At 63.2% G+C, this 16,652-nt stretch overlaps 3 protein-coding genes across 21 annotated transcripts in view; 1 reads left to right on the top strand and 2 right to left on the bottom strand.

Moving 5' to 3' along the window:
* The window catches only part of SLC6A9 (solute carrier family 6 member 9), a 32,070-nt gene extending 29,792 nt beyond the window's left edge, over positions 1-2,278 (top strand). For all 16 annotated transcript variants that reach the window (XM_025992007.2, XM_025992014.2, XM_072724212.1 and 13 more), the window contains 2 exons: positions 716-886; positions 985-2,278. In XM_025992007.2, coding sequence (XP_025847792.1) covers positions 716-886; positions 985-1,176 — 363 coding nt within the window. In that variant the 3' untranslated portion in view covers positions 1,177-2,278. The remainder of the gene's footprint in view (positions 1-715; positions 887-984) is intronic.
* CCDC24 (coiled-coil domain containing 24) lies at positions 2,233-5,964 on the bottom strand. Of its 2 annotated transcripts, XM_072724220.1 has the most exons (9): positions 5,874-5,964; positions 5,401-5,573; positions 5,014-5,189; positions 4,769-4,879; positions 4,206-4,280; positions 3,657-3,711; positions 3,094-3,163; positions 2,903-2,981; positions 2,233-2,820 (listed from the first exon to the last, which is right to left on the bottom strand). In XM_072724220.1, exons 2-9 carry the CDS (start codon positions 5,524-5,526, stop codon positions 2,583-2,585), a joined length of 930 nt encoding a protein of 309 aa, XP_072580321.1. In that variant the 5' UTR covers positions 5,527-5,573; positions 5,874-5,964; the 3' UTR covers positions 2,233-2,582. The 2 variants fall into 2 exon arrangements, with proteins under 2 accessions (XP_072580321.1, XP_025847802.1); XM_025992017.2 differs by lacking the exons at positions 5,401-5,573; positions 5,874-5,964 and having other exon boundaries at positions 4,206-4,332; positions 5,014-5,120.
* A 330-nt stretch (positions 5,965-6,294) lies between these two features.
* Positions 6,295-16,019, bottom strand: B4GALT2 (beta-1,4-galactosyltransferase 2). 3 transcript variants are annotated; one of them, XM_072724219.1, is made up of 7 exons: positions 15,881-16,019; positions 13,987-14,342; positions 13,549-13,784; positions 10,261-10,451; positions 9,955-10,077; positions 9,733-9,837; positions 6,295-7,183 (listed from the first exon to the last, which is right to left on the bottom strand). In XM_072724219.1, the coding sequence occupies exons 2-7, from the start codon at positions 14,288-14,290 to the stop codon at positions 7,033-7,035; spliced, it is 1,110 nt and encodes a 369-aa protein (XP_072580320.1). In that variant the 5' UTR covers positions 14,291-14,342; positions 15,881-16,019; the 3' UTR covers positions 6,295-7,032. The 3 variants fall into 3 exon arrangements, with proteins under 3 accessions (XP_072580320.1, XP_025847803.1, XP_025847805.1); XM_025992018.2 differs by lacking the exon at positions 15,881-16,019 and adding an exon at positions 15,366-15,602; XM_025992020.2 differs by lacking the exons at positions 9,733-9,837; positions 15,881-16,019 and adding an exon at positions 15,366-15,601.
* Between the last annotated feature and the right edge of the window lie 633 nt (positions 16,020-16,652).

Below are 16,652 nucleotides of genomic sequence, written 5' to 3' on the forward strand. Positions count from 1 at the left end.
CTCCGGGTCCCCAGCCTCCCCTGTGGCTCCACAGCCAGACAGGCGGGGCCTTGCCCTCTCCTCTCCCGCATCACTCCCACCTCTCTGCACAGGCCTATTCACATCAGCCCATGAGACTGAGACCCTGCTGCAGCCCCAGGAGGTCACGGCCTGTGGGAAATGTTTAGCGGGTAGAAAATGCCCTGGAGAGGCCTTTTGGGAAGAGGGATGAGAAATCTGGAGAGGCTTCTTGAAGGAGGTGGCATTTGCATAGGGTTTGACAGAGGAAAGTGTAGAGGGTTCTCCAAAATTGATGAAGAGGAAGGAGAGACCAGAGGGCTAAGTGAGGTGCAGTGTGCAATGCTAACAGCCCTGAGGCCAGGGATTTGGCTTTACTTACTTCAGCCTTGGTCAGTGGGGAGGAGGGAGCCCTTGCGAGTCTTTGAGCAGGACCGACTGACCTCAGAGGTGACGTCAGTTGCTCCCGGGCTGGCTCAGGATTACAGCAAAGACAGACCTCCCTGCCCACCAGGCTCTGGACCCCTGGCTCCGTCTGTTCTTTCCACTCCCCAACCTTGACATTGCCCCAACCTGCCCACGATGCTGCCTTGTAGCCCTGGAGACTGGAGAGGAAGGGACAAGGGACGGGGTGCTGGGAGGAGGACGGGACCGGAGGAAGGGCGGCTGGGGTGGTCCTGGGCAGGCCTCAAGTGCGCTCATCCCCTGCCCCCTGCAGTTCATTCTTATCTTCACGGTGATCCAGTACCGGCCAATCACCTACAACCACTACCAGTACCCGGGCTGGGCCGTGGCCATCGGCTTCCTTATGGCTCTGTCGTCTGTCATTTGCATCCCTCTCTATGCCCTGTTCCAGCTCTGCCGCACAGATGGGGACACCCTCCTCCAGGTGAGGGGTAGGTGCACCCAGCGGGAGGGGGCGGGTGGATAGGGCTCCCCGGCTCCCTCCTGAAGTGCCCCCCACCCCCATGTCTGCCTCTCCCACAGCGTTTGAAAAATGCCACAAAGCCAAGCAGAGACTGGGGCCCTGCCCTCCTGGAGCACCAGACTGGGCGCTATGCCCCCACCATACCGCCGTCTCCCGAAGATGGGCTTGAGGTCCAGCCGCTGCACCCGGACAAGGCCCAGCTCCCCATGGTGGGCAGCAATGGGAGCCGTCTGCAGGACTCCCGGATATGAGCACAGCTGGCCCGGGGAGTGCCCGCCCCGCTGGTGCTCCCACCACAGAGACTGGGGAGGCAGGCGATGGGTGTCATCACCTGCCCCTGCCACGCCCTGGCCAGGGCAGCTGCTGTCCCCTTGGTCGCCACTGGTAGCGTGGTCATTTGTGCTCGTGTCCCCAGTGTTTACAGGTCCTTTGGATGCCAAGACGGCAGCTGGGGATGGGAGTGGGCGATGGGGGGGTGGCCGGGGGGGCGAGGGGCGCTCAAAGCACTTTGGAGGGGGGTCTCAGGCCAGGTCCCCAGAGATCTGCTGGGCTTTACATGGCCTCTGATGCCCCCACACTCTGCCCTGAGCTGAGGTTCTAGGTGGGCCCCTACCTGTTCCCCTCCTTGGGCCTCCACCTCCTGACCAGTGTTCCTGCCCTCAGAGCAGACCCCGGCCTCCACCCGGGCAGATTTGGGTCTTCCTATCTGGGGCCAGGGTGAGGGGCTGAGGGGGCTGTACAGTATTACTTGTCAGGCCGTGCCACCCAGCCCTGTTTGTCTGTGTAATTATTTTTGTAAAAATCGTATTCTCTGTGATTGCCATTCCCATGCCCCCAGCCGTGAGCCCCGTTTGTCTTCCAGGCCTGCCTGCACCTCACTCGGCTGCCCTGGGGTCTCTGCGCCTCATTCCAGCCCTGGCTGTCAGGCCCAGCCAGCAGAGGCCCATGACCCAGCAGCCTGCCCAAAGCACTAGTTTCTGGGGGGTAGGGGTGGGGTGCTCCTCAGCAGGAGGTTTGAGCCCAGAGCCCCGGGGAAGGGGACCTTACATGAAACCCCCTTGCCCTCCCTCCACCAGGCAAAAGGCCCAGGATTCCCAAACTGGGCTGTTCATGTGCCAAATGGCCCCAGCCCGCGTGCCCCATCCCCTCTCTGGAGCCCGAGCTCATTCCCCCCAAGCCCTGCAGTGTCCGTTTGTCCGTCCTCTGTGCCCCTCTGTGCCGTGACAGCCCCGGAAGAGCCGCCTCTAATCCTCTGTAGCAATAACGGTGCACCACCCGCCCCTACCCATCCGTGTGCACCACTAGGATTTTAAAGTCCATAGATTTTAATGAAATTTCTATTCCTGTCTCTGAGCTGCTGCTGTGCTTTGTCTGAGTCCCCCAGGGGGACAAGAGTCGGGGCTGGGATGAGACCTCTGCCTGCCAGGCCTTTGTGGAGAGCTGGGAGAAGGAGGGCCAAAGGCTCTGATTGTCAGAACCAGGCACTAGGGACTTGGCGAGGGGGGTGGGGGGCAAGGGCCAGACAGACAGACAGTGTCGGTGTCCTGGCAAGGGTCCATCCGAGACCAGATCTGAAGCAGGCTGGGCCATAGCGGCGGAGAGGCGGCAGCTGGCGTGAGGTCCAGCAGAAGCCGAAGCCTCCCTCGTGACCAGCCCCTCAGGTGGGGGCCTGGGCTGCTGCGCTGGACCCTGGAGCAGAAGCTGGCTTTGTCCGCGGGCCGCACTGAAGCTGCCGTCCCCAGCGGCAGGCAGTGGCCAGGCCTCGGGGTTGGGGGTGGCGCCCCGGAGGAGGAGCGGGCCGGCAGCACTGGAGAGGCCCAGCCCAAGCTCCTGAAGCTCCATGGAGGCGAGGCATGGGCCCGAGACCCCAGCTGGAGGACCCCATGGGCTGCTGCCTGGACGGAAAGAGCAGCGGTGAGCCAGCAGCGGCCTGAGCCTCAGCCCACCCTGTCCAGCCAGCCAGGTGCTCTGGTTTACCTACGGCTGGAGGAGGCACAGGGGGGCCTCAGAGGTGCCTGCAGCTCCTGTTGCATGGCTGCCTTCTGTTCCTTTAGCTCTGCAGCAGAGAGGTATCTCTGAGACACAACTCGTAGCAGTTCCAGGGCGTGTACAAGTGTGGGGTGGACAGTAGGAGGCTGGGTGCTCTGGGGCCTACGTGGGGTCCTCACCTGCCAGGGTGGGCTCTAGGGTTGCCTCAGAGGGCTGGGGTGCCCCTGTATACTCCTCTTCCAGGCAGCGCTGCAGGGAGAGCTGGCTCAGTGCCCCAGCCTTGGACGCAGAGGCCAAGATCCCCATGGCAGGACCCCAAAGTCTCTGCGGGAAGCACCAGTCCCCCCGCCCCCCTGAAAAGCCCCGCTGGGTGAGGTGGTGGCTGGCTTGGCAGTCTCTGGGGGGAGCATCAGTCCCCCCGCCCCCCTGAAAAGCCCTGCTGGGTGAGGTGGTGGCTGGCTTGGACTCAGACTTAGGGCAGGTAAGGAGGCAAAGACGGGGCAAGTTCAGCAAATTAATCTAAAGTGCTGACCTTGGACTTAGGGGCTCACCAGAATATTCTGGATTCATACACACAATAGGGACTATGCACATGTGAGAAATGGCCTCAGGACTCAAACACCTTTACATGCACATATGTACACAGACACACATTATGTGGGCCTCACACACCAGTGAGAGGCAGCTGCGTCTACACTCAGCAGAAAGCCTCTGGGCAGGGCAGCCCACGGCTGCAGCTCACCTGCAGGATGGGGACCATCCTCTCCAAGGTGTGACACTCCTCCTCCAGGAGGCTCCTGGGACACACGCAAGTGTGGCAGCCAGGACCAACACCGCAGGACCCAGCCCCACCCCCACCAGGCCCTCCTGCCTCACCCACCCTGCTCTCGGCCCCAGCCTTCCACCCCCCACCAGCCTCTTCTAGGGCAGGATGTGTCCTCCCTGCACCTCCCACACAGCACCCACCATCCTCTCTTCTTATTGCAGGGGCCTCCTCTGGCCTCCCTCCTCCCCCACATCACAGCCCTTCCTCTGCTTGAAACCCTCCCACGGTGCCTCCCCTCAGGATAAAAATCCTCAGGCTGGCCCCCTGGCTTGACCACTTCCTGGCAGCAGCCACTGAGGCCCTGCAGCAACCTGCCCTTTCCACCTCTCAGCCTCCCCGTCCTGGCCTCCCACCAGGTGTGTGGCCTCCTTCCCCTCTCCCCGAAGCTCAGTCTCAGTACTTCAAGACCTGCCCCAGCACCATCCTCCCTGTGTCCACCCCCCATGTACACTCGGGGGGCCTCACCGCAGGTGTCCAGCAACCTGGTCAATGCTGGACACGTTCAGCTGGTCCTTGATGACGCTGAGGTCCCTCTGACCGCTGCTGGCAGAGGAGGTCAACATCACTCTCCCCAGGTTGCCTCACCCCAGGCCTTCGGGACACAAATGCCACTCCTAGACAGTTCTGTTTCTTTTCTCGAAAAGGCAACATATAGAGCGCAAAGGAGAGGAGTCCCGGAGCCTGGGTTTGCAAATGGGCTCCCTCACCCTTCAATGTGTGTGACCTTGGGCAAGTTGGTTACCCGTTCTGAGTTTTAGTTTCCTTCTCAGTAAAAGGGTGCTGTCACTCCCTCAAAGGGTTGTGTGAGAACCAGAACTAAGTGGCTGCTGCCATTCGCTTAGGAACACCCTCATTTGTCTCATTCGGTCCCCTGGGCTCTCTAGCCCAGCTCCTGTTGACCCTCACATGTGGTTATAGGGGGTCCAGCTCCAGGCCAGGAGCTTCTCCATGGAGCCAGGTGGAAGCCACCAGCTGGCTGGGCCCCTGCCAAGTAGGGAGAGATCCCTCCTCTTCTACCACCACTTCACCTGGGTTCACTCCTCATCTGGATTTTCTGTTCTGGCAAATCACACCTAGGCTCCTCCAAGGCAAAGCGCAGGACCCTGGGGCTGTACTGGACCCAAGCCTGGGTCTGGTCCCTGCGGAAGGTGCACAGGAAAGTCAGGGGCTCCTTCCTGGGGACCACCGAAGGCAATCCTGGCCCCTTTTCAGGCTCAGGGCAAGCCCCCCTTAGCCCCGCTCCGGGGCCTCGCCCTAGGTCCGAGGTTCCCACCTGCCCTCGCGGATGGCCTTCTGGCGGAGACTCAGGAGCAGCTGCCTCAGCTCCTGGCGCACGAGGTCTCTTAGGAGGGGCGGCGGTGTCAGAAGCAAGGAGGGCTCAGAGGTGGGGCGGGAGCCCGAGGCTCGGGAGGCTCGAGCCTCCCGGAGCAGGGCCTGTAGCGTCACCACCTGCAAGGAGAGCTGGCACACCTTGCGACGGGGAGAGCCGGGACGGGAGTGGAGGGGGCTGGGGCACCTCATGAGGGGCAGAGCGCAGTCTAGAGGGCTGGGCGGCCGGACCTCGGGAGTTCCCGGGCAGGACGGGGGCCCGAGGGGAGGTGGGGAAATCACCCGAGTCTTGGGACAGGCCTGGAGTGTGGCCCCTCCGCCCACGCCCCACCTCTGCCCGCAGCTCCAGGCTCAGGTCCACCGTCATCTCCCCCAGAAGCCTCTTCACTTCGGGCCGCTCCGGGAGCGGAACGTGCTCCTCCACCAGCTCCCACAGCGACGGGGAGTCCCGGAGCATGGCCCGCCCGCGCCGCCGCCCCCCGGCGAGCGGCCCCAGGCTCGCACCTGCGGGACAGCGGGCGCCCCGCAGCGTTACCGGGAGAAGGCGGGTGGCCGGGGCTGGCCCCGCCCCTCCCGGACCCCAGAGCCCCGCCCCTCCCCGGCCCCCAGGGCCCCGCCCCTCCCGGCCTCCCGGGCCGCGCCCCTCCCCCGGACCCCGCCCCTCCCGGCCCCCGGGCCCCGCCCCTCCCGGCCTCCAGAGCTCCACCCCTCCCCGGACCCCCAGGGCCCCGCCCCTCCCCGTCGCGCTCCCCGGCGTCTCCCAAGTCCCCCAGCTCCGCCGCCAGTCTCGGCGACTGGAATCACCGGGCCCGGAGCCGCCTGTCTCTGGCGCTGTCCCTGCTGCCCCGCTTCGGCCGACTCTCGCGGGCCGCGGCTCCGGGTCACCGCTCGCCCTGGCCCCGCCTCCTCCGCGCGGCCGTCACCCGGGAAACCGCGCCGCTCCGGGCCCCGCCCCCAGTCGGCCCAGGCGGGTGGGCGTGGCCAGCCCGCGGGTGGGCGTGGCCAGCCTGCGGGGAGCTCCGCCGCCCGGCGCTCCCGGCTCCTCTCCCGGCAGCTTTGGGGCGGGTGGGAAGAACCGAGAAGCCGGGGCCCACTGGGGGTACTGCTCGCTGCCTCTCCGGGCCCGGCCCGCCCGACGGCCTAGGCCAGTGGCCCTCCCGCCGCACACGCGGGGTCTGGGACCCGGGACCCAGCTTCCCCAGCGCCAAGCAGACAAAGGGGCTGCTCCATTCACGTTTTTTACTAAAGCACCCACACAAGTTTCTGTGCAATGTACAAACACCGAGCCGGCCCTGGGGCTGCTGCCTTCTCTCTGAGATAGGGAGGCGGGGACCAGACTGACGGATCCAGGCCCCCTCCCCCGCCCCCCATGCAAAGCCCAGCCCCAAGATCCCAGGCAGCGACACAGCACCCCCTCTGGTCCCCTCCTGGGGCTTCTCCTCAGCAGGGGGCGCACCAGAGTTTGCCCCTACAATGTTGAATGAAAAAGGTTTCCCCTCCCCTGGGAGCGTGGGGGATCCCCAGGTCTGAGAATTCCCCCTGGAAGCCACACTGCCCCCTAGTTGTACCTCCTACTCTTCCAGGCCCTAGGGGACTCGAGGGGGGAGAAACTGAGGCACAGAGAGGTGGAGTGACCTAGCCCGGGCCACTCGGTGAGGCAGTGCAGGGGCTGGGCCGACCCTGACAGTGATGGAGGGCTGGGCTGGAGAGGGAGGAACAGGACGAAGAGTTGACCCCAGAGAGGGCCACACTGGAGGGGCTCGCCCAGGTTGGAAGTCCCCCAAAGTAGGTTCTGAAACTTCCAGGTGCAGCTGGGGGGGCCTGTGGAAGACCCTCCGAAAGCAGAGCCCACAGTCTGAGTCCTGGGGGATCCCCCACAGAGTAGCTGCCAGCCAGGCTATATAGTATATAGGTCAGTCCTCTGGCAGACAATCCTTGGCACTGGGAGCCTTTACCCATTAGCTCAGCCCCGAGGGGGCCATGACGGGGGCCGCCCAATGTCCACTGTGATATTGGTGAAGAGTGGTTGCCGAGACACCTCCAAGACCTGGTACCGCACTGACCCGATGCCATCCCGCTTCATGGTCAGCTTCGTGTTTTGGATCTTGGTAAACCTAGATAGGATGGAAGTGGGTCCAGATCAGGGCTACCCAATAAACCCAGTATGGGGTCTCTGGGGGTAAGGCTCAAGCCACCCTGGCTTCTTCCAGGGATGACTCAGTTCTCCTCACCAAACCCTCTGCCCGTTACCTGCTTGGAGCCCTTTTGCTCTGGCATCTGCCTTTAAAACAGAGATCTCTCCTCGAGTCCAGAATTGGACACCCTCACAAATCTCTCTCTGATCTCAGGCTCTTCTCAGCCTTAGACCCAGACACGGGCATCCCATAGGCACCTCAAAGGCAACTTGTCCTGCGTCGGGTCATCATCTGTGCTCCCCAAGCCCCTCTTCTCTCTTGGCTATCTCCTCCGTCCCTCACCACTTACTTACTGAGCAGTCTCCCCAGTGCCAGGCTCTGCTCGCAAGTACTAGGGACACAGTCAGGGACAGGGCACTAAGTCCTTCCTCTCATGGCAAGTCTGTTCCACCAGGGAGACAGGCAACCGACAAGGGACGCATCAGAGTGCTAAGGGAGACAGGGGAGGGAGATGAAGACGGCTGCCTTGGAAGGGGTGAGCCTGTGACACCAAGCTGACAGCAGGGGGGAGAGCATTCCAAGCAGAGGTCAGCACACGCTGACCCTAACCTGGAAATGAGAAGTTGCACAGCCAGTGGTTAGAGCTTCATGGGCCAAGGGCTTAAGAACAGCTTGGAGGCTAGAGCATGTCAGGGTGGGGCTCTGTAAGTCAGAGGATGCAGGTTTTTTATTCGAGGAGTGAGAAGAGAGGGATTTTTTGCCCAGTGGGAGGCCAGCGGGGACAGCCAGAGGACAATGACGAGGAAATTGGGAAACTAGTGAGAGGCCACTGCAGCAGTCCCGACAGGATGACAGAGGCTGTACTAGGACAGAGGTGGTGAAGGGAAAAGCAGATGGGCTCAGATCTGTTTTGGGAGTGGCACTGACACCACCTGCTGGTGGTATAGACATGTAGGGTCAAAGAAGAATCCAGGAGAACTAGATTTGGGGCAAAGGCGCCTAGGTGGATGGAACCAGCACCCAAAGAGTTCTTCAAGCTAGAAATGTCTTGCCGTCTGGCCACTTCCTCACCCAAGGCAGACATCACTAACTCATGATGACACCTTGGCATGTGCTTCTAGAGCTCCACTCCCACCCTCATCCCAAGTGTTCTGATCTTCCCAGTCCTTCTGAGCTCGGCTCAGATCTTCCCCCCACCCCCCAGGAGCCATCCCAACACTGAGCACGCTCCCTCAGACGCCCTGCAGCCCCTCTTCTCCCTGCTCTGCTCGCCTCGGTTTCTATCTGAACTGCTTTTTCATCAGCTCCCTGGATGCCCAGGGCTTCGTGCTCCTGCCAAATGCCGGTCCTCCGCTGCTGCTGCAGCCCACCTCCCCACCCTTACACACTGTTCCATCCGGGGACACGGCAGCCTCACACCCAGCACACCCCAGGGCCCCCAATTCCATCAAGCCTGGTCAGCTTCCTTCCAGGCCCACCAGCCCTTCACCTTCTTCGCACTCACAGGGGGGTCCTTTCAAACCCAAATCTGATCCTGCTCCTTCTCTGCTCAAAGTCCTTCCACGACTCCCCGGTGCCCTGGGCACAAAAGTAAAACTCCCAACATGGGGTTTGACACCCCAACAGCCAGCACTGACCCCTCTACGGTCACCCCCAGCCTTCAGTGACTGTAAAACAGAGTTTCAGACTCTCAGCGTATAGATCATGCAAGTTCACATTCCAGACTCCTGCAAATACTATGCCTTTTCTCCAAACTGGCCTCCTCCACTAGCCTGGTGAATACAGCACTGTGCCCCAGGCCGGTGGGTGACAAATACTTGTCCAGTGGATCATCTTCCAAAGTCTAGTTTACCATCACCTCCTCCAGGAGGGCCTCCCACCATCACTCCCTCTTCTGGGAGGACAGCACCTTGCCCTGATCACCTTGTGCTACAACTGCCTGTCTCCCTCTCTGGAGTGAACCTCACTGTGGGATGTCCCGCAGGGACTGGCTCCGGGCTCCCCTCATCCCCCACCTAGGTTAGAGCAGTGCCAGGAAGCCCTGGTCTACACTGCACATGCCCCAGGTGCTTCTTCCAGCCAGCACCAGACACCAAATGTTGCTACACCCCCAGGGACAGAGCGGCCTACTCTGGTCTCAGAGGGCTCAGCACTGTCTTTCGGCGCCCAGCCCCATGCCACTCAAGGCCACCTCTGTTGGGTCCCCAGGCCCTGGAGCTGTGCCCAGTGTCTGCTAGCTCTTGTCCTATCTGCTCTGGCACGAGGGAGGTCTGTGAGGACACTGACAGGAATGTCATCGACTCGTGATGATTTGAACCCTGCCATTACATTGTTGTCACCTCTAGGAATGAGGCCAAGGATGATAGAAGTCTGGGGTGAGGCTGAGCTAGGGGCTGGGGAACAGGGAGCAGGGGCGTGGGGGCCATCACTAGGAGTCAAGGGTCAGGGGCCTTGGGATCACGTCTGGGGATCAGTGGTACCAGGGAGTCACTTCTAAGGAGCAAGGGAATAGGGGCGCTTGGGGTCACCTCTGCGGGTTGGGCTCGTTATGCTTGTCCCGGTCGTGCTTGATCATGCGGTAGCGGCCTATGCGGATGTCTGGGCGCGAGATCTTCATCCCAGTCAGGGAGATCCTGGGGATGGGGACAGATGGGCTGGAGCAGGCACCAGGAAGGGCAAGGAGCCTCGCCCAGTCTGTGCTGCACCTTCTGCACCCGGTCGACTCCCTGCCCCACCCCACCCCTACTCACCGGTTGAATATGTCGTCATCCTCGCCACCCCAGCCCCAGTACTCATTGGGGAAGCCGTTGATTCTCAGAAACTGGGCTTTACTCAGGCCTGACACGCCTCCAAAGTAGCCAGCATAGGGCAGCCTGTGGCAGGAGAGGGCAGGTGTCAGTGAGGGGCCTGAGGGGACTCCAGAGGGAAGGCCAGAGATGGGGGGGTGTGGGGGAGAGTGTGCTACAGGGGCCGGAGGCAAGGGGGCGCTGGGTGTGGCCGGGGCGGGGGTGGTGGCGGCAGGGGAGTCTGGATCTAGCTGAGAAGGGAGCCCTCACCGGAAACCAAACTTGTCCATGGCAATGGCAAAGTGGCGGGGTTGGTCACCACAGCGGTACAGGTTGCGGTCATCCATGGGGACCAGGTCCACGTCACTGAAGATGAAGCAGTCGTAGGTGGCATCCTCCTTCAGCGCCTCTAGGAAGCCTACGTTGAGCAGCTTGGCCCGGTTGAAGGTGTCCTCACCGTGCTGGGGTCGGTGCAGGGGACAGGTCAGCTCTGGGCCTGTGACTGGCAGGCACCTGCCACTTTAGCACTGTCCAGAGTGGTCCCCAAGGGCCTGCCACTCCCCTGCCTTCCCCACCCCACTCTGAGTGGCTCCCCTAAGTCCCGCCTGCTAAGGCCTTCCATGGCTTGGCTCCAGTCTCCTCTCCCGCCATCGCCCTCAGACTCCAGGGCCCAGCTGCGCTATGTTCCTCAGCTGCTCTGGAACATGTCAGGCTCCTTCCTGCCGTGAGGCCCTGGTGTTAGCTCTGGAATGCTCTCCTCTGATTTGATCATCAAGCTTATGTCTGGACAGGCATCCCTGACCTCCCTGCCTCCGGGTCATCATTCACTCTGTCCTGTGAGCTTCACTTATGCCAGAGTCCGGTTAAGCTGGGACTCAGAGTGCTCCTGTCGCTCATTTTTTCACCCCTTCTTTCCAGCGTGCCTTGTAGCCGTGTCCCTTGTGCCAGGAAGAGCAGCCCTGAGACGCTGTATCCCCGCTGGGCACTCACAAAATGAGATGAACAATGCACACCCCAATGCCCAGTGTCCAAGATCAAGAACCATGGGGATGAGCCACCGAGCCTCAGCCACCTAGCCCTCTGGCTCATCTGGACCCACATCGAACTCCCTGGGCAGCCTCTGAGACCGGGACAGGATGGGGACAGGAACAGGACAGGATCTGGCTAGATTCACTTGTCTCCCCAGGTGTACAGGCAGTCGCAGTCCAGTGAGCCTGGGGTTCCCTTAGAAAAGGGGCTGCAGGGCCAGGCCTCCTTGAGGCTGGGTTCCTTGCCACGCATGCCCAAGCTCCAAATTCTAGCCAGGGCAAGGAGGATCTCATGGAAAGAGCTGGGCCCTCTGTCCCAACCCACCATCTCCAGGCTGGAGCTGGCCAGGCCCTTGAAGGGGTCTTGAGGCACGCCCCTCCCACCCACCAGGCAGCCTGGGCCCAGGCGAATGGGAGCTGCTCCCCTAAACTGCCCAGCCCTACTTGCTCTCTCTCCTCCCTGCCCTGCACCTTCTCTCCCACCAGCCCTTGCAGCAGTTGTGTACTTTCTCCTGCCTCATCGGCTCTCCTTTCTGACCTTTCTCCCCAGCCAGGAGCCTCGAGTTTCTCCCACACGGCTCATGAACATGCCCAATTTTACTCCATCTGAAAAATAAACCTCTCTAGCCACCACCCTACCTTTGCCTCCCCTTCTCGGCAGAGATTTTTCTTTTTTTTTTAAGAGTTGCCTCCAATTGGCTATTTCCATTTTGTCAAATCTGATTCCTTCTTCAACCCACTGCAATCTGCTTCCGCCCCCACCATGCCCCTGAAATGGTTCTTGCTGGGCCCACCTTGTTACTAAATCCACTGGACGCTTCTTGGTCCATATCCCTACTCCCCCGGCAGTGCTCACGTAGCTGCTGTGCTTCCTTCTGGACACTTATTCCTGGGCTTCTGGACACCACCCTCTCCCAGGACTCCTCGAGCCTTTCTGGCCAACCTGCGCAGTGTGTGCTGCTGTCCCTCTCTCCACCTGTCCCTTACGCGCTGGCTTTCTCCTCTCGGGTCCTGTGCTCCCTGGGCAGCCTGGACACTGTTGGGCTTAGGGTCCACCTGCATGCCGGTGGCTCCCAGATGCCTCTCCGCACCTCAGACCTCATTGCTCGCTGGACTCATTGGCCCAACTGCCGGCTGAACACTCCTCTCATACTTCACCCGGACACTCAAACTCATCACATGCAAAAAAGAATTCCGAGTCACGCTCTCCCCCAGCCCTGGCCGGGCTCCTGTGTTCCCATCTCATTCACAGGCACAGCCAACCACACGGCAGATGGCCAAGGAGAAACCCTCGAGGTGTCCCCGTGTCTCCCTCTCCCTACTCCCTACTCTGTCACATCCCCCTTCGTGGCCACAACCGCTACTGACTCACATGCAGGTTCACTCTTTTCCTGAACATTGTAGCCTCTTCCCAACTGGTCACCCCGCAAGTCTCCCCCTCCAGCCCCTCCCCCACATGCAACCAGAGCCATCTTCCCAAAAAGCAAACGTACATGCTACTCCTCACTTAGAACCTTCCAGTGGTGCCCCACCACCTCCAGGCTGGAATTCAACTGCCTGACATGCCTCCAGAGACCCTTCTGGATTTGGGCTCTGCCAGCAACTCCAGATTCATCTTTGCCTGCATGCTGGATGCTGGACACCACACCTCAGCCACCAGTTCCCAAATACACGAGATGGTTCTCTCGACCCCTAGGGCCTCCAGCCAGTCAGCCGGCTGATGACTGTTCATCCCTCAAGACCCATCTCTAGGGGATCCCTGGGTGGTGCAGCGGTTTAGCGCCTGCCTTTGGCCCAGGGCACGATCCTGGAGACCCAGGATCAAATCCCACGTCGGGCTCCCGGTGCATGGAGCCTGCTTCTCCCTCTGCCTGTGTCTCTGCCTCTCTCTCTCTCTTTCTCTCTCTCTGTGACTATCATAAATAAAAAATTAAAAAAAAAAAAAAAAAGACCCATCTCTACTGCCACTTCTCAACTCCCGGGCTGGCAAGGCCCTCTGTGGCCAACTAGTCCCCGGCCCCAAGTCAGCCTGCACCATCAGCCCAGAGGTGGGGATCCAGTTCCCATACTTAGGAGGCCCAAGTCCCACAGCAGATCCTCCCTGGGGGCCAACAGCCAGGCCTTGCCAAGCTCATGGCAAGGCTTAGACATGGAGCTGAGTTCCCAGGCCTCTGCGGTGGCTGTGGCCCTCAAGCAAGCTTCATCCCTCTTTCAGGCTCTACCTCTCTCTCCTCACCCAGGTCTCCACCCCCATGGGGAGGGGTCTCTAGGGAGCGACAATGGGGCCCATCCCGAGGCCATGCACACACCCATCAGTGCAGCCAACACCCACATGCACATACTCCCCTATATGGGCATGCAAGCCCTCCTGGGTGCACATGGACATCACGCAGCCTGGGGCTGTGTATCCACACAACCGGCGGCAGACAAGATCCCGCAAATGCTCCCAACCCCACGTGGGTGCCCATACCCACAGGTGCTCAGGGGTCCCCCGGCAGCTAGAGCCAGCCCGGGGCCACCGGCAGCGCACCTGGTTGATGACGTAGACGCCGTAGCGCAGCCTCTGTCGCCGCAGGATGGGGTGCAGATAGTGGAGCCAATAGCGGAGGTGGTGCTCCCGGTGTCGAAAGGGGATGATGACCGCCACCGTCTGGGCAGGTGTGCAGTCGGGGGGCGCATAGCGGCCGCCCAGGAGCACGCCCGGGTTCTCCCTCTGCACCCGCTCCAGCGGCATGGGCGTGGTGAACTCGATCAACAGCCGGCCCACTGCAGGCAGGGCAGTAGCAGGCATCAGGCCCTCGCCACCATCCAGGGGCACTAGCCCTCAACCTCAGCCCCCCCCCCCCCTCAGGAGCGCCCTCTCGCAACCGGCCCAGACCCCTGCACCCCCAGGGCTCCTTCCCTAAGTCAAAGCAGCCGGTGGGGTCTTCCACTCACCCCTAGGGGCAGGCCCTCTCCCCAGGCTCACCAAGACCAGGCGGCAAGTCGGGACAGGGAGGCAGGACGGGAGCTGTGGGGCCGGGCCGGGCGCTGGGAGCCTCGGGGAGCCCCGAGCTGGGGGCCGTGGCGTTGGGCCGGGAGAAGTTGGTGCTGCTGCTGGCAGCTGGGTGGAGGGCGCGGGCAGGGCCACGGGCGCTGAAGCGGCTGAAGAAGGCCAGGTGCTGGGCGTAGACGTCAAAGTAGAGGATGACGGCCACGAGAAAGTGCAGCAGGCAGAGAAGGAGCACGGCCTTGCACACGCGCTCCAGCGTCCCCCCAAGCAGTCTGCTCATCCCGCAGGCGGCCGCCGGCCCGCCCAACGGGCCCGGGCATCCGGCTGCCGGCCTGGGCAGGGAAGAGAGAGACAGACCCAGCAGGTCAGGGCCGGCGGGGTGAGGCTACCCGCCCACCCCTCTCCTGCGGCTGCTCACACTTATTACCTGCTCATCCCCCGTGATGCTCGCAGACTCCCAATCTACCTGCTAATGGACACGCAGACACAGTCCTTGGCCATTCACTACTCACACATCTTCACGCACCCGAGGACTAACCACGTATGCAGACATTCCTCCTCCTTGCTCACACACACACACAAGTGCAACCTCATGCACCCGGCACTCAAGGTGCACGCCTGTGTGTCCTCAGAAACACCAACACAGACCTCTGATCACAGTGGTTTATAACTCCAAATGGAAGCACGTTTACCTGCAGACCCACATGTGTACCTGTGCCCCAGAGAACAGACAACCCGCAGGGCAGCATCCTCAACCCAGGGCTGGGGAGGGGAGACCACTGACTGAGTACCTACCATACAGGAGCGCTTGGTACTCATGACTTCAGTTAGTCCTCCCAGGAACATGGTGGGCACTGGTTTGGTTGGACAGGTACCAGTGACAAGTAGGCCAGGCCAACTAGGACCAGGCTGGGAAGTGGCCCTCAGCACCCAGGAGGCCCAAATATGATCAAGATGTTTATGGGATTCCTTCTGGCTGGAGCAAGAGGTCAAAATATAGGGTGGGGCATAGGATGCCCCTCCTCTAAGACCTCAAGGATTGGCATGAACTTTCTGGAGCCTGCCCAGCACTCCTGGTTCTGGTTGCCGGGGAAGAAGGAAGGTCCGGGCCCTGGACACTGCTCCCGCATCGGCAAGGCAGGCGCGGGTCCTCCCTGGGCCACGGCTCCAGCTGCGGTTCCAGCAGCGCCCCAGGGAGCAGGCTGGGTCTCACTCAGATACAGGGCACCACACGGCAACCACAGACACCCCGGGTCCCAGCTGAAGTCACCTGCACTCAGACACCCCAGGAACTACGTACAGAGTCGCAGACACGCCCCAGTGACAGTAACAGTAACGCAGAGTCACACACTCACAAACAAAGCGGCGGCTCCTCGAGGTGCACAGCCATGCATGCAGGCTCCCGGGCGGGCGCGCAGACGCCGGGCCCCACGTGCAAACATCCCTCCCGCCGCCCTCCCAGCCGGGCTTCTGGGTCAGGCCGAGGTGCGTTAGGGCGGGGCCGACACGCAGGCCGGCGGGGCACGTGGCTCCCGGGACGGGGGCGGCCCGAGGACCCGGTGGGTGTGGAGCCGGGGAGCGTCCGTGGGCCGGGGGCCGGGGGCCGGGGGCGGGGGCCGGGCCGCGGGGAGCGTGAGTGGGGCGCGCCTGCCGCGCGCGAGGACAATAAGGGCGGCCGGCGGGGGGGCGCGGGGGGCGCGGGGGGCGCGGGCGGGGGCGGGGGCGCGGGCGGGGGGCGGGGGCAGCCCCGGGCCGGGGTCCGGCCGCCCGCGCCTCTCACCGGCTCCGGGGCGGGGATCGCGGGGCCGCGCTCGGGGCGCTGCTCGCGGGCCCGGGTCTGGAATGTCGGGGCGCTGGGCGGGGGGCTCACCCGGCGCTCGGGGCTCAGCAGGGGGCGCCGCTCCGGCTCGGGCTGCGTTCCCGGCTCCCGTGGCTGCGGCCGGCTCCGTCCCCCATGGCCCGGCCCCGCCGCCTCCCGCCGCCCGGTCAGCGGCCCCCGCGGCCCCCGGGCCGCCTCCCGCCGCCGCCGCGGGCCATGGAGCCGAGCCGCCCCGGGGGGCAGGGCGGGGCCGGGCGGCCGGCAGACCCACGGACCGCGGACCGACGGACCACAGCGCCGCCTCCCTCCCGCGCTACGGCGCCTCGGAGGGGCAGGCCTGGCCGGCGCGCCCGCGCCCGCGCCCGCGCGCGCCCCCGCGGCCCCCGCCTCCAGCGCGCCCGCGCCCGCCGCGCGCCTCCGCCGCCCGCCCCTGCCGGCGGCCCAGCGCGGCGCACGGGGGCCGGGGCCGGGGCCGGGGCCCGGGGCTGGGGCCGGGGCCGGGGCCGGGGCCCGGGCCGGCGGGGGGAGGCGCACCCGGGGGCTGGCCTCGGGGTGCGGACTGGGGAGGGCGCGGGTGGGGGCTGGGGCGCCAACTCCGCCAAAGAAGGGCGCCTGGAAGTTAGGCGACTCCAGCAGGGGGGTTAGGGATGTGTGAGCTCGTTGATGGGCACAGGATTGTCTGCCCGCGGCCGCGGACGGGGCCGCCAGCTTAAAGGCATGAAGAGGGATGTGGCCAGGGCTTCTAGGGTAATAGGAGGTTGGCAAGAGATGGCACGGAAGTGGGAGGAGCTGGACGGGGCCCCGGGAACAAGCGCTCAGGTTA

This window comes from Vulpes vulpes, chromosome 10, assembly GCF_048418805.1.
Source record: "Vulpes vulpes isolate BD-2025 chromosome 10, VulVul3, whole genome shotgun sequence".
Taxonomy (NCBI): Eukaryota; Metazoa; Chordata; class Mammalia; order Carnivora; family Canidae; genus Vulpes; species Vulpes vulpes.